General features: G+C 33.6%; 1 protein-coding gene across 6 annotated transcripts in view; it reads right to left on the bottom strand.

Annotated features, from left to right (window-relative positions):
• Positions 1-4,258: 4,258 nt before the first annotated feature.
• The window catches only part of LOC123717312 (actin-binding LIM protein 2), a 67,564-nt gene continuing 55,104 nt past the window's right edge, over positions 4,259-16,718 (bottom strand). For 2 of the 6 annotated variants that reach the window (XM_045673269.1, XM_045673237.1), the window contains exons 7-19: positions 16,530-16,601; positions 15,702-15,894; positions 15,303-15,430; positions 14,508-14,619; positions 13,922-14,070; positions 13,343-13,422; positions 12,427-12,563; positions 11,741-11,764; positions 8,958-9,037; positions 8,464-8,533; positions 6,927-6,967; positions 6,615-6,824; positions 4,259-6,273 (exon numbers count right to left, since the gene is read on the bottom strand). In XM_045673269.1, coding sequence (XP_045529225.1) covers positions 6,160-6,273; positions 6,615-6,824; positions 6,927-6,967; positions 8,464-8,533; positions 8,958-9,037; positions 11,741-11,764; positions 12,427-12,563; positions 13,343-13,422; positions 13,922-14,070; positions 14,508-14,619; positions 15,303-15,430; positions 15,702-15,894; positions 16,530-16,601 — 1,410 coding nt within the window. In that variant the 3' untranslated portion in view covers positions 4,259-6,159. Of the gene's footprint in view, positions 6,274-6,614; positions 6,825-6,926; positions 6,968-8,463; positions 8,534-8,957; positions 9,038-9,291; positions 9,360-11,740; positions 11,765-12,426; positions 12,564-13,342; positions 13,423-13,921; positions 14,071-14,507; positions 14,620-15,302; positions 15,431-15,701; positions 15,895-16,529; positions 16,602-16,718 lie in introns of those variants that run through there. The other 4 variants (XM_045673260.1, XM_045673252.1, XM_045673245.1 and 1 more) reach the window with 4 other exon arrangements.

Genomic DNA, 16,718 nt, shown 5'->3' with positions numbered 1-16,718 from the left:
TTCCACCGATTTGCAAATGAGCGTGGACACTGGCTTTAGATGGTAAGATTCATAGATAAGAAGATTGAGAAATCCACACTGGTCTAGATTACACCCTTTATGTTTGTGAAATAAGTTTGTTGACAAGACACAATATATGGCGTATTTATAATAAAATTGTGTGGAGTTTAGTTAGACCATATTTTTGAAACGGCTGAATAACTGAATCTGTTGTCTATGGTTAGGTTAGTGATCCTTTGGGATCGAAAACAGAGGTGCTATGATTGGAGAGCGATTGTTACTAAAATATTAAACTCATACTAGGAGAAATCAAAGACAATTGCCAAACTACAACCGTTTACGCAGAATCTTTTATCAAATAATTTATTTAATATTGTAGTAAATTCAATTATTTCATAAAAAAACTAAATATGTTGCTAGTAGCAATCGCTCTGGTGTGAAACTATGTGTAAATTATGGCTTATGAGTATCGGAGTCAAATTGCATTAGAAGCCGGTGTGAGCCATGTTCTATTAAATGAGACAAAATAAACAGTTGGACAATAAAAGACTTTTTCATTGTAACACCCTTTTGAACGGTAACCTGTACTAACAACCTTCACTACGATCATGTTGTGATACCAATGTTCACTCCTGTCAACATTGGAAATTACCTTTGAATAAATTACACGAATCTCGCTTAAAGAAACGCACAAATAAAACAACAATGTAAATATAAAATTTTGTTTAATACGAATTCAAAAACAGAGTGGTTTTTATATTACAATCCGTTGAGAGCACTCGACGTATACGCAATGGCTTAAAAGCGTCGCACAGCCGGCAATCGCTATCCTCGTCTGACAAATGATATGTGTTAACTCTCTTTCACTCTACCTTGAATATTTATCTATAACAGCCAGCAACCCTTATTTGCAGTCTGATTTAATTAGGCACCCATATATGATAATTAAATTATTAATACATCCTCTTCTGCTTTGGATCTCGCTTAGAGTAGTCGTGTATAATTAAATTGAAAAAGTTTCAAAATTGTAATAAATAAAATATTAGCAAGTAATAGGTTAACAGTGCGTCATAGGAGTAGCCACCATTCTTTTAAGTCACCGCCAACAACGCATACGCAAGTTGGAGGAAGGAGTGTCAACCAAGGCCACACCCCCGACCGGTGACTAAATACAAGACATATCTCCTTGCCATTTCTGCGCTCTTGGTATAAGATCAAGGTAACACACAATGAATACGTCAATGAATAATTCCCTGGAAAAATCTACGTCAGAGCCTAATTGTACAGGAACAAGAAGAGCATACCTTTGTCACTTCTAGGCAAAAACGGAAAAGGTTTGCAAAAACAGTGAGGAAAATTCTGACTTTAGGGAAGAAATGAAAAATATGATTACCTCGTGGTGAGAGAAACATCAAAAGCAAATGGACAAGCTATTTCCAAGAATTTCTGCCCTTAATCTGAGCAACTCAAATATAGAAAAGTCAATTACTTTCATAGCAGAGCAAAATTTAGAATTTAAAAAAATTGAGTCATTGGAAATTGAGATAAAAAAACGCCATTAACAAATTTTGATTTTAGAACATAAATTAGAAGATACCGCCAGACAACAAAAAAAGACTATTGAGATGAGAAATGTACCTTTGGAAGGTAAAGAATCGGAATAAAGAGGACCTCATTAAACTAATGTCAAACTTTGCGCAAAATATAAAATCTGAAATAAACAAAGAGGACATAAGGGTTATATAGAAAACAAGGAGAAACTCTTCTACAAAAACAATTGTAATCGAACTAACCGCTACGGTTACAAGAGACAAACTGCTCTATGCAGCTAAGAAGTTTCATACTGGCCCAACCAACAAACTCTGTGCTAAACACCTCGTACTTAAGAAAGATCCTGATGTACCGATCTTCATCTCGGAATCACTAACGCAGAAGGCAAGTAGGCTTTACTTTCTAGCTCGAGACGTGAAGAGATACAAGTACTGTTGGACGGCCATAGGACTTGTATATCTTCGAAAAGACGACACCTCTACCATAATACAAATTACAATTGAAGCCCAAGTTCAAAACCTAATGAACTTAGACTGACTAATCGCGATATTTATTCTGTGTCAACCATTATTTGTACCATTCCTACTCTCTTGTGTACTGATTTCAGGTACTATAACTAATTCTAATATTTTCTACTTAAGTTTATGTAACTCATATGTACTGTCTTATCAACTCACCTCTCTCAACTCATGGGCTAACGTACACTCCTCTCATACTCTCTATGTAAATAGTCTTGAACATCTACACATAACTATTAACTTTTTCACAATCGTGCCTCAATACCTACCATTGCATAAACACATCAAAGTAAAATTACATGGTTTCCAATTCCTAATACATACCCTATCCTGTTTCATCTTACCTTCATTCCTGCTGGTTCCTCGCTTATGTAAAAAGCCATATTCAAATACAACTCACAACCCCCTGGGCCTTACCAAACTCAGAAATGGATAGGTACTGTCAAGATTTAGACAAAACATCTTATTTCTCCTCCACTCTCTGTTTACCTGAAGAGCTCAAGAACTTCATTCCAACCCAAAAACAGGGATATTATATTCTAACCCAAAATATACGAAGCTTCTATAAGAACTCGGATGACTTAGATTTAAACTTAGAGCTTCTTGATTTATTTACAGACCCGGATATAATTATTACAGAATGTAGACTTCACCACGATAAACCCCTTCCTATCAAAAAGGGCTATCAGGCCCATCATACAACAAAAAAAAACTCAAAACGATGGTGTAGTTATTTATGTCAAAGATAACATTGAACACTCCGAGCAACAACTAGACTTATTCGGAGCTTCTGGCATGTTTATCAAAATATATAACCTAAGCATACTCGGAATCTACCGATCGCTCGAAAGCGATAAGCCGCCAGTTCCTTCCTTCCTTCTCATTGAATTATGTCAACTGTATTATATATGCAGTATGCAACGAAGTGTTAATAAATAGATTCCTTACGCTCCTCGCTCTCCTTTCACCCTCCTTCCTATTCACACGTTTCCCGAATTTAACAGAAAACTTTCAGATGTGACATGTGAGATCTTTAACACGGTAGCTCCAGGCAAGTTGCATTTGGCAGCTGCGACACTGGAACACTGGTTCTTTTGGATTTCGGGAACACATGCAGGTAGAGCTTGTTTTAAATGAAAGCGATATCTCCCTTCTGGGTCCTCCCAGAAGAGTGTGCGTTTGCAATACAACATTTGGCAACTGAACATTTTTTCTTTGCATAGCGTCTTGTACAATGGTAAAATTTATCGTCTTCTACCTAACGCGCTTGTTCATTACGAGAGTTAACATTTCGTATATTGTACCGTGGTTGTAGTAGTTTCTCCTACTTGTTTTGACAGCTCGTTTGCTCGTCCATTTCAGATGAGGATGTAATGTAATATGATTTCTGCTTTAACCTGAATGCAGGTTTCTCATTCTCAAGTCCCCGACGGGAACAGTAGTTTGAACAAATCCTCTTTGATTTTTACATAAACTACATAGCCTCACTGTATTCTGTGGACCTAACACACGGATCCTGATTATGTATCTTAAAAGTCGAGACTTAGTATGAACCCCGTATGAAATATTGGCAGTTTATGCCGACTATGAGTCTCTACTATGAATACTCTTATGCCGGTTTCCCCACAATTTTTATCATTAAGTATATATTTTATTCGATCCTAGTTAAAATCATAATGAATAAATACATTCGTTACAGCTTAAACTTAATTTACCTTCTATTAATGCAATTGATTGATTACCTGAACTATCCCAAATGCAAATTAACGAGTTTCGTATGCTGTATTAAAAAAAAACAGGCACATGGTAAAAAATCTAACATTGAAGTTGGTAACAGACAATAAACGCTCTTTTCTTTGGAATCCTTATACAAAAAGAATACAAATGGAAACTAAAATAATAACACTTTTGCAACGTTTTCACGAATATTGTTTAAACTGAAGAAAGACTACAATGAAGATTATATGTGTGTGGCTAGCTTCTCTGTCTCAAGTCGCATAATCTCATTACTATTAATTCAATAACTATTTGTTACAATTTTAATGGATTACTGGTTTTGTTACGATGAAAAAAATCCCGGTTTCTTTTATTTTCAGTTGAGCAGTTACACCAAAACACTAAAATTAAACTAGTTTTATTCATTCAAAACATATATTCTATCTGAAAGGTGGTATCAATAAAACAACACATGCTTGGAAATGCTATTTTATTACTTTAAAAGCATAGTCTTTACATATTCACTGATCCACATACACCAAATAGCTGACACGATGTGATGTTCATCGAAATTTTGATATTTAATACGGAGTTATTTCAAAAATGTTCTTTTCCTTTTCATGATGTTCAGAAATTCAAAATACTTCACACGTCTTAATGTGCATTAATAAAATAACCCCAAAACTAACAGCCACAAGCCTAATATATTAATTTAGAAAAGGTTATAATTACGATACGATTTTCTACTTTTCCCTCAAGCCATTATATAATTCTGATTATAAATCGATAAAACCTATCAGATATCCGTTTTCTAAATATTTCTTTATTCAGAGAGACACTATAATGTGATAATGCATTAAAATGGTAACGAATTAGGCATTTCAAATTGTATGTAATCTATCTATACTTATGAATATCTTAAATTACAATATAACGCACAAGCCATATGAAAAATACTAAGTTTTCTTACCAGATATTTATTTATATTGCAACCGAATCTGGCTAAAATAAAATTAAAAACAATGAAGTAATTACACGGAACCACGCACACACGAAAGCATAGGAACGAATACACTACCCTTAACGCACACATTCATAAAATGCGTCACCGCGCTGTATCGAGTTGTGCGTTAAGGGTTAGGGCCGCGTTTGATGAGTATTTTTTAATTAATCATTAAATAAAGTTAGGCATTAAGATCCGATGTTAATTAGAGTTGTTTGCCAATTATAATATGCAACAGATGTGTTTTTTTTTATTACGCCATCAAACCGGCCCAACACACTCAGATTAAACGCTAAAAGGTAATAGCAGCTGAACTAGTGTGGCGAAAGCCGCCTATTTACATAACCTGACAATTGACATGTCACGAAACTACACACTTGAATACAATCCCACTGAACCTATACCAAATTATTTCTTACATATATAATAATATATTATCTATATATTTGGTTCTCACTAAAGTAAACGCTCGCACTGTACTATACATTCATACAAGGCATCATGTATTATAAAATATGTTACTACGTAACCTGACATCAGACGTAGACTTAAGCCAGCCACTTCCATACGTTTTTGGTAGAATTTAAAAAAAAAAGATATATTTTGCAAGTCCAAAGCGTTTTAAAATTGCTATTATTACGACAATTCTACACACGATAAATTTTATTATCTAGCAACCTTATTATGTCCATTTCTGAGGTAGAGATTGTAAAATTTACTTGTCAGAAAAAAGAAAGAGACAAAACATTATTTTCAAATAAAAATAATTTTACTAAAATCGTTCACCTGATCACCAAATCATGCAACAATATGGCAATACTAAGAAGTTCTGTTACTGAATCTTTATTTGCTTTGTTTCAAATGGATACATTCTGTGTAGTTATATATTGAAGTGGCAAAGTTAAATCTGTCGATTTTTTAGTTCCATGAACCGAGATAAATATCGAAGATCACTCAAACATCACGCGTTATTATGTGAATATTAATATCAATATATTACTATCGTAAAACTATTATAAATAGAACCTCGCTAAGTCAGCTTATAAAACCTAAGGATAAAATTATGCAAACAAAATAAAATATCATCACAAACATTTGTGACGAGACGAAGAGAAAATAAATAGCTTTAAAATAGATGCGGCTAACTTTTATGCTGCAATTGTAAAAAGGTTTTTCTGTTAAAAAAATTAAGCTATGCCAAAGTGCATCAGTAATGTGACTAAAGTCAATTGATCATTTAATTGTTTGTATCATCATTGGAAACTGTTTAGTTTCTATTTGGCTGTAAAATTGACGTTTACATCGCATTACTGAAATTACATATTTGACAAGCTGTATATGACATTGACATATGTCAAAGAACGACAGTAATTAGAAGAGACGTGCGCGTCGCTTCAGCTCATTTCGACGCCATTGCGGGAGACGATAGAATTCGGCGCGAGAGAACTGTAGGATCGCTTCAAACTCTGCGTCCGATAGATGTCGCTGTAAATTATAAATTTGTATTTGAAATTGTATGTGTGTTTTAGATTAATATTTCTTGCTTTATTTAAGTAGTTAAAATAAATAATGTATGATATTATCACAATTCATAGTACCGGATTTTAACGAATTCTATTATCACTATTTTATATTTTTGATTGAAAATTAAACCAGTCCCACGTTGCGTACTTCAAATAATTGTTAAGAGGCTTACATAGGCGATGCCTCTTCCATCATGTCAGAATTGGTTGACGGAATCGTTCTAAATACTTTTTTTAGAAACTACAGTACAATTTAAGAGTGTATTTTTTCAAATCCTCATCCGTTGACATGTTAAAAATTACCTCTAAGTTAAGTCGATCGACGTCAGGCGGCAGACGGTAGTTGGTGATTAGCAATAGGTGGTACGGGTAGAGTTTTGCCGGTTCATGCACGAGATGCGAGGTCGCCATGTTGGGCAGAGAGCGTCTCACGGACCCTCCTCTTACACCGGCCGCGCCCACAACGCTGCCCGCACCAGTTACTCCACGTACTAGTATACCGCCCTCTGTTGTCTATTAAAAAAAAGTATACATTGTATCTTCTAGTTCCAAGTATTTTTTTACACCCTTACTTGTACACATTAAATTGAAATGGCTAAAAAATAAGTTACTCACCACAGCACTTCTATCCACATCGGTGATGGAGCCGGCAGAAACTGAAATTAAATTCATGTCTTTACTTTACGAATTTGATTCGGAAAAACACTTTTTGACACAGCTGCAGAGATAGTTGTGTTATCTGTATTTATTCAACACAACTTTCTCAGCAGCTCTGATACTTTTGACATTTAACACCTTTTGTCTTCAGTCACCGTGACCACGCACGCTGAAAAGCACGCGAAACGTCGGAAAAAAATATTAAAATTTAGAATTATGTAAATAATTATAAGTTTTTAATAATACATCGCTTCAATCCGTTTAAAAAGTGTTTTTCTTAATGTGTAACAGCTATGTTAACAAAAGAATTTGATTCGTTTTAAATACATTAGAAAATTGACAACTAGACAACCAAAATATAACCGTTTATATTTTTTTGTTTTATGAGAAAATTTTTTTTTATCTTATTTAATATAATAATCGATATTGATTCATTTGACGAATTCAACGTCGAATAATCAAATAATAAATCCTGAAAAGCATGATGAGAGGATTAGTAAGCCTGCGCCGCACTTGTTTGAATAGGATTCGAGCAGTGCCTACTTAAGCATCAAGAAGTTATGCAAACTACGAAATCCTAAAAAAGAAAATATAATATAAAAATCATGATTGATCTTTATTTTTATTACCCAATATTGTATAGTGCCCATATTTCTTCGAAAACTCATAACTTCTGTTCCATATTTATAAAGAAATAAAATAATGTTTGGTCTTCTTATAGAAATAGCCAAAAATGGAACAAGCTGCAAATCTATTTCCAACAAATTTAAACAAAATACATATTAAAAAGGGTTTTAAATGGTAATTCAATACTATACTTCAGGCCTAAGAACTGGCATAAACCCAGTATTAATGCAAGATGATGGTATAAGCTGTGCTCGTAAGCGTATGAAGGGTAACTCGAAATATGAAAAGCGAGGCGCACGCGTCACTTACTGCATAGATCCGTCCGCACTATGCGTGCAAAAACGATTCCATTACTAAACATACATTTCATCTAAAAGGGCACTTATTTTGTAATTTATCTTTTATTATCTACTTACAACAAACTTCGAATCAAAATTAGAGAATTGCCACTGAATAAATTCATTACTCTCGTTAAAACTAAATTAATCAATAAATCCTTTTATACATTTGACAATTATTGAAATAATCCTTAATACTTGGGATTGATTTGCTCCAGTTCAAATATATATGGCTGCTCAAACAAACAAATTGTATGACTCAAAACTTGGCGATTAAAAGAGTGACAGAGAATTTCTTGCCAGTTCTTCTTGCCCGATCTACGCCCTTGACTTGCGAACTGGTAGTAAATGTAAATTTAGAACCAATTTAAAATCTTTTTTGTTGACGGTCAAATCCATTTATATTTACTATGCATTGAAGAAATTGTAGGTTTGTAGGGTATCTCTTAGTACTATAACTACTACTATTATAGCTAGTCAGAAATTATATTTATATTGACTTTATTACCGTAATAGGAATAAATACATACTGTCTGATTTGCCGCTGCTGAAATCAGTGCTGTGAGTCTTATCGCCTAAGCCGCTGAATGTGAAGTCACCCTGAAATTTTAAAACAATATGTGTATATCTGATTCCAAAATCTACACAAGTAGACTTTTCGAATAGCGAAATATAGTAAATGGCTACTTTGACCTCCAAAACGAATGTATCTAGTCTGCCTGAGAGTTGAACCTAATGAACCCGTGAAATAAATTAGAACACGACAATTAAATGATTAGCGAGACTGAAATTTATAGTAGGACTTGGTTTTATTTTTAAATGTTTTAGATTTAAAAATACTTACCTGAAAGTTTATACGAGGAAGAGCTAGTTCTTACCTTAATATTGTTTAAATCGGTTCGCCAGTGTGAATGGTTTCAATGAATACTGCAACTGCAAGGCTTGAACTGTTTCGAGAACTACTTACAAATTTGAAGGGCTGCTTGTCGCGTCATACAATTTTGGCAACACAGCTTATACTTACAGCGGTACTAGAAGAGAAGGTGTGCGACCTGGCGGAGAGACCGTACCCGGGCCGCGGTGCCGAACGCAGAGACGATACAACTGCAACACTAGCCGCTGTCACACTCGCTCGGTATATGACTTACATAGCTACGTGTTAGTATTTAGTGTGTCAAACAATGTTCTCATTTTCATGAGTCTTAAAGTCGACCGAATCCAGGATAGAGTAATACTTACTTAAACGTAATTTGTTAGTCATTTATAGTCATGGGATGTATCGTCAATAGTCGCAGACTAGTACTAAATAGTTTTAGACATAGTCTTGGTTAGTGCGTAGTAATTCTTGTATAACTCACATTGCAGGGCGACATCCCAGCGGGCAGCGTGCTCGCTCGCGTCCCCGACCCGCCGCGTGCACCGAACACTACCGTACAACACACACATGCACACATTGTACGCACACTGTATACGTTTCTCACTCGTCTACAATACTAACTATAACGTCAACTGTTTTGTAAAGTAATTACCTTAATTTATGGTTCAAAGTTATAATTATAAGTCTAAACAATTACAATGAGTATTGTAGATGGCGCGTCAATTTCTTATTTAACAAGCTATCGAAGATTTCTTTTCAAAATAATTAATTAAGTTCCAGATAAAATTATACCTCTTAATACAAAAAAGAAATCTTTATTCAGAATTTATAATCTACGTGATAAATCAATCACTATCAGGGCCTGTTATGTTGAAGTAATGCCATATAATAAGCAGTTATTAAAATTAAATGAAATAAATTATTAAAAAATGTAACTATCGTTTGGTAAAACGGGTTAATGTTGAAATTCAAAAATCCATAAATCAATTCAATAGTATTAATAAAATTATATTTTTGTGAACCACGACAAATTACTCACATTTATTAAATTACCGGTCTTAAGATTTCTAGCAACCTACGAATTCCAAAATCAATATATACCATCAACAGGCCTCGATAGTAAAAAAATACTGTTGCTATTATGCGGGCATCACATAGAAGTTTCGTTATATAATTACTATATATTTAGCAGATAAAAAAAATACTTCTAAGTGATGTTCTGTTCTGGCAAACTATGAAAATGATTGCTTTTCTGTGCAAAAAGCTTAAAACAAAGCCTAATTCAGTCTTTTTATCACATAAGAATATAGCAAAAAGGATAGTCCTGCTAAAAACTAAAATAAAATCTGTAACCTGATTTTTTTTTCAATTTTAAGTGTATTTTTTAAATATAATATTATTTTCCTAATGTTTGGAAATAATCGTAAAGCCTATATTTCTCTTGGCTTAACGCCAATTATAAACTGGACGAACAGCGACTTTCATTGCGTAATGTCTTCCTAATAATGTAAATTATTACCACGTATAGGAAATATAGAAAAATGTGTATAAGAGATAATTTGATAAATGTTTTTGTCACAAATATACAATTATGAAGCTGGAGACGAAATAATAGTATAATGTTAATGTAGAGTACATATTCTAGTGTGTATAATTGTCTCAATCTCTAGCAAATAAGCAATTAGTAAACATAAAAGCAGATCAATTCTTTTTAATATCCTATATACTTAACTAGTATATGTGAATTTTTTTTTATAATAAAGCTTCAATATCATGCATACTGCCAAGCAAGTACCTCAATACAAAATTATTCACAAAACTTCCAAAATAACAAATAGTTTTATAAAATTTATATATTTAAGCATTATTTTTTAAAATTTCAATTAGCAAGATGGAAACATTGTGAATAATAAAAACAAATAAGCCACTCAATTTTGCCCATCGACACTACTGAAGCCCCCTTGTTTACCTGCACGCGTACGCCGATTGTCGCTCTACAATGTTACTACTCTATATCCAATCAAATAAATGTTACCAGTACCATCAATCGAAATAAATACTGTAACCCAATTAAGTTTTAATATTAGTATGTTAGGCGGAGTTTGTTATCCCTTAGCTAAAAACATGTAAACAAAATATTCCTTCTGAGATCCGAATCTGATCGAATAATTGAAAAAATTGTTTTTAACACTTAAATTCAGAATTAATTTTTGGCTAAGGATATGCAATGTACAAATATAAACGAAAGTTGAGAATGTAAAACGAAAGACATTACTGCGTTTCGTATGATTGTGATTAGTCAATAGCATTTAGTCTGCTCTAGTTTAACAGTCTTCGTTTGACCAATCATAAAGCACAACGGCGTTACACCTTACTTTGTACGTTCTCCATGACAATGTTATTTGTTAAAATTTGCTACCTATAAGTGTATAGGATAGAGAAGTGTAAATGAAATAAATAGATGTTAGTATTAAAATGTGTGGAAAGACAAATCATAGATGAAAGTGTGTAAAATTCAAAGCCGGCAGCGATAGTCTTTAATTTCACAAAACTATTCATAAAAGTTATTTATAGCCTGTTCCCAAAGCGCTAAATAGAAGTAACTATGCCCACCCGAAACGTGTCAATGTTTACGCGTTTAGTTTAGTCACATACAAAGACGTAAGAAGCAAACAACATTTTATCAAATGTATTTGAAATGTAATAAAGACAAAACATACATATTGGCAAACACCTGTTATGTAGTTTAGTATTACAGAAGTTGATGTTTACGTTTCGGGTACGCTATAGTATGCTAAGTGAAATTTCTCATTTGCCAAATCATTGCTCAATTATATCAAAATATTGTACGATGTGTTGCGATACGATTTGGTTTGCGGTTCATGTGAGATAAAGTGATGTTATTTAAAAATACATTATTAAACACTCACCATCGTTAGTGTGATATGTTTGTACTGAAATTATTATTTGTATTGAGCATTTTGCTAGTACATATATCTATGTGTATGAAGCTTAATTCCTAAAATGTAATAAATATGTGTGTGTGTCATTGAAATTCTTAATGGTTTGTCTTTCGCACTAATAAATTAATTTAATTATATTAATAATCACTAAAAAATTCAAGGATCTTGTTCTGCGTATCTGTGTTTGAAATCAAATATTATAAAGACTTCAATACATAAAAAAAGGTTACATCTCTCTACAAAATCTATCTCAATAACGAACACAATCTTTAATATTATTGAAATTATCAAACTTCAAAAATTGTAATCTTCAAACTTTTCGGGAATGAATTAGTTTAGTTATCGTTTTTTAAAATAATTTATTTTAAATTTAATTGTAAAACTGTTTTTTTTAGTCTTAACCGACAGCGATTACCGTGCATGGTCACGAATAAGTTCAGTAATTAGTAATGATGGCGCCACTTTCAGAAAGCCGAGACAGTTTTGTTATTTTAAATTCAAAATAAATCATTTTAATATTCACAATTATATTTTTTTTCGATAATGTTTTCAAAACTAGGAATATGACTCCCTTTTTACAAGTGTAAATTTTATACAAATGTATAAATAATGTGTGTATCATTATATCATTTATATATATTTTGTTATCATACCGTTATAAGATGGAACGTGGTGATGATCAAGCTCGCAGTCATGGTGCTTCGCTCTGTCCAAAGTGCGAGAGGGCGAAGCGCCCACTGGCGACGAATAGCGGAGACGGGACATTGCCTCGCGGGCTGCTGATGGAGTCCTAAAAATTTAAACAGTTTATATAAGGTGGTTACAGATACACCGGCAAACTTCTTGAGCATTAATTAAGGGAGTGGGGGAAATTTTGTGCATCGTACACAGCGCGGGACACAAACGTCAACTGATTTACCAATCACGCGATCGACACGTCACTCTCTCGCCGCCCATACCTAAAAATCACTTTTGCGCAGGCAAGGACATTTGTTCAAGATGTTTGCCGGTACCTTACATCATAAAAGTATTATTAGAAAAAGTATATATTATATACATTTTATTATTCATAGGCATAGATGTCAGATGTCTGTATCTGTTTGATGATATTTTTTTTCTTAATAGACAAGAACGATTAACCTTCTGTCCTTGACACACCGATATTTGGTTCTAAGGCATAAGTTTCCTCACAATGTTTTCTTTCTCGTATCGTTAGTGAACTACACACACAGAAAAAAAGTCCATGGTGCACAGCCGTGATTCGAACACACGACCTCAGAGTTGCACACAGTAAACACTTACACACTTTTCATAGCAAATTACCAAAAATGACTATTATATTTCAGCTTAAGCATCACAAGACATTAACACAACTTAACTAAATAATACATTGAGCAGAATCGAAATGATTGTAAACCGCGCCCTTGGTTGTCTGAAACAACTTTTCAACAATTTAATTTAACAATTAGAAGACTAAGAATTACTGTTCACCGTGTTCGCAATCCTTTTTGCCTACGCTTTAAAGTTTAGTTTATGCCTAAATTTTAAAAGCCGATTAGTTTAACAAACCTGCTAGCATTTCTAGGATCTAAGTTAGCCTTCTTCCACTGTTGAAGCTTTTCACGCTCCTTTACTTCTTTTAGGAACACCTGAAAAGTATACCAAACACATTTTCATCACATATTTTTTCATAAATTTGATTAAGACATTTTTTCTTAACGAAATTAGAACGTATACATACGCCGCGTAACGTATAACGTACGCGTAATAAATGAAACCTATCGCAAGTTTTAAATTAATCGAATGGACAGACAGTGATGTTTGAGTTTCAATTCCCAAATCGTGAAAAATTTAAATGGGCTATAAATTTTGCATATGGCAATATATTAACTTGCATACTTTATGTATTATCAATTGTTTATGCAACGCATTCGAAACGATGTTGAGACACTTAGTGAAAGGCGTGAAATTGTTTGAAAAAGTGATCCAGTTTTATTTTGAGGTAAAATTAATAAGAATATGTTTGCAAGTATTTTAAAGAAGGTAACATTAGTCCAAAAAATATTTGTATAAATGTATAGTGAGGAGTACAATTGTAAATAAACACATATTAATCCTGTAAAAAAGTATTTTCGAGTACAGCCTTACCTGTGCTATACCAGAGTCAATCTTAGACAATTCCTGTTCTTCCTTACGTAGTTTGATATCGTGGCCGGTTCCGTTTACTTTCGCGGCATCTGCTTCGTCGTCACTTTCAGGCACGCCTTTGTATGTGTCCGACCAGCGACGGCGGCGTTCTTAAAATTACATACAACGCGGCATTTTATTTGAGTACATATCTATTTTTTTTTAATTGTGCAAGCCAAGTCATTTTTTTAAAATTAAATTACGCATTTTAGCAGTTGATATACAATACAATTTTTGACGTGTCAGCGTCTTATAATTCGATGAAGCGTTTACCATGTGGCGTTACCTCGCTCTGAGGCGTTCCATTTAAGGCTTAAAGTACAATTGACATATTGTATTTATGCGTACAAATAAATGTAACTTGATCAATTCAATTGTGATTTCCATTTACCTCCTTCTCTATATCCATACAAAATATCTATGAAACAAATAAAATTAAAATTTTCATTTGAAAAGTGCAACTATACATCATTATTTTCTTATGACGTTGTCACGTTCAACTATCGTCAGTAGACCGACTTTACAATATTTGAACATAAAATCATACCAGGATCGGTGTAAGGATAAGGCGGCGCCGGAAAGTCGTCCCGTTCTATCTTGGGCTTGGTTCCCGGCGGAGGCTTATACGCTGACGGGTAGTGGGACAATTCTATTGGTTCCTGAAATTTAGAATCCAAAGAATTATTAATATGGTAAAACTTAGATCAATTATAACAGCGTCTATGAAAAGAGAAGATAAACATTTAGTAATTTTCTTATCGTGCTGATTCGTAATGATTCATTCGTTTATCTAATTTTGATGATTACACTTATTTGTGGGTGAAACTGTTTTCTATCAAACCATTTCAAAATTCATATCGTTCCAAAAATAAATATTTTCTTAGTTTCCAGATAAAAAACACAGCGGGCAGTTTAAGGACCTATATGGTCGCTAAACTCCAAAAAAGTACATTGTTTCTATCCATTTTTCGTCGTCTTTTCTTGAAGTAGGGAGAATGGAAAAAAATATATGGTGGAGTTTATGTATCCATTTTGCAAGATCGATACACGATTTAAATAACTTCGCTCGATAGAAAAAAAATTCGAACATAGCCAATTTTTGACACTTTGAATTCATTTTATGACGAAAATGTATATGGAACATGATTTTGAAACTTACATGATATATTTTATCGCAAGCCAAGTAATCCATAATCATAATAAGTATCCATTTCAGAAAAAAAACATTAATTCAATGTTTTACATGACTAATTGTTATTACGGGCCGGCGCACCTCAGTGCTCCAGCTCTCCAGCCCCGCAGTCCACTCCGAGACACTACCCAATATAAAGAGAAAAAATACCTCGTTATTCATATGCGGTGATTTCGGCCTTGGTGTCTCAGCCCTCATAGAGTCCACAAGCACCCTCATACCGGGACGAGAGGATGCCTTACTATTCGGACGAGAGCTGGTTCGGTTACTGGCGCTAGCTAGAATTTGAATACAGAATTATAGTTTGCTAGTTTTTTTTAATTGTAAATACTTTACGCGCTTTTTTTTCCTCAGATAAATAAGCTTGATAGAACCAATATTTCAAAGGCTTACATTGATGTAAAAAAGGTCTTGCACCCATATAGTAACTGATGTTTGTTAGTTTATTTTAATTTATACAAATAATCATTTGTATTCCGCGTCGTAGAAAAAAAACATAAAAACTACTTATTAGAATAGATAATTTTCTAATAACAGTTCTACACATACATGGTGGCCTATGAAAGTGAGGAGAGGCTGGCGGCCTATCCGCAACTGTAACGGGCCGTCGCAGCCTCGCAGGTTCGCCGGTAAGATAGGAGAACGCGGTGATCCGGTGCGGAGAGGTTTCAGAAGAGCATCGACATGAACGGTATTCCCGAAGGGCCAGCCCTGGGGAGACTGTACGGTACCCGCTTCCATACTAAAATGACATATTACTGTCAAATTGGGCTACATTCAATACAATTGAGCTAATTAATGTTAATAATATTAAGTATGAGAAGAGTAAAGTAATGGAAGAAGGTTTAGTAAAAAATGAGTATTCTTGTCTGAAGGACCAAAAGTAGAATGCATATTTACAAATATGTGTAAGATAACAAGAGATCAGAGAGAGAGAGAGAATCAGTCACAAACATTAATGTATTGTATTTGTAGATACATTAAATTATATAAACTTAATATATACAGTGTATATAAATCATACAGACTTTTAGATATCAATGAAATTCTTTAAAAAAATATACATTACACATTCACATGCAGAAAATGAGATGCGATTGAAATAAAATGCGGAAAGGAAAAGGTGTATATGTTAACTTCAAATAAATAAAGCCTCTTAACAAATCAATTTTTTTTAAGAAACATTAAATTAATATTTTTATATAGTTGAAGTTTCAGTATAAAAGTCAAAATTAAATCAAAATCATAAAAGGCGTAAAGCATATTTAAAATGATTTTAATTAAAGTCAAAAAATCATTTCATATATGTACACTTATGAACGTCAGTTTCCAAATTGGTTCGTCAAAAGGCTTTGCAAAATAAAACAAAAATCGGACCTTCCTATTGAGACTACTGTAGGGGCTGCAGTATGATCCGTTGACACTCGGCGTGCGTGACCGCATCGAGAACTGAACACGACAAGCTATTGTTGTCTCACTCGCTCTCACGTCAAAGACGTAATGTTGCCAGACAGACAACAAAACGTCTAATGAGTCGAAATAGCAGACTTCATATGGGGATTAATT

The sequence above is a fragment of the Pieris brassicae genome, chromosome 2 (genome assembly GCF_905147105.1).
Source record: "Pieris brassicae chromosome 2, ilPieBrab1.1, whole genome shotgun sequence".
In the NCBI taxonomy this organism is placed as follows: domain Eukaryota; kingdom Metazoa; phylum Arthropoda; class Insecta; order Lepidoptera; family Pieridae; genus Pieris; species Pieris brassicae.
The sequence above is the reverse complement of the archived record's forward strand: the minus strand, read 5'-3'. Positions and strand labels throughout refer to the sequence as shown.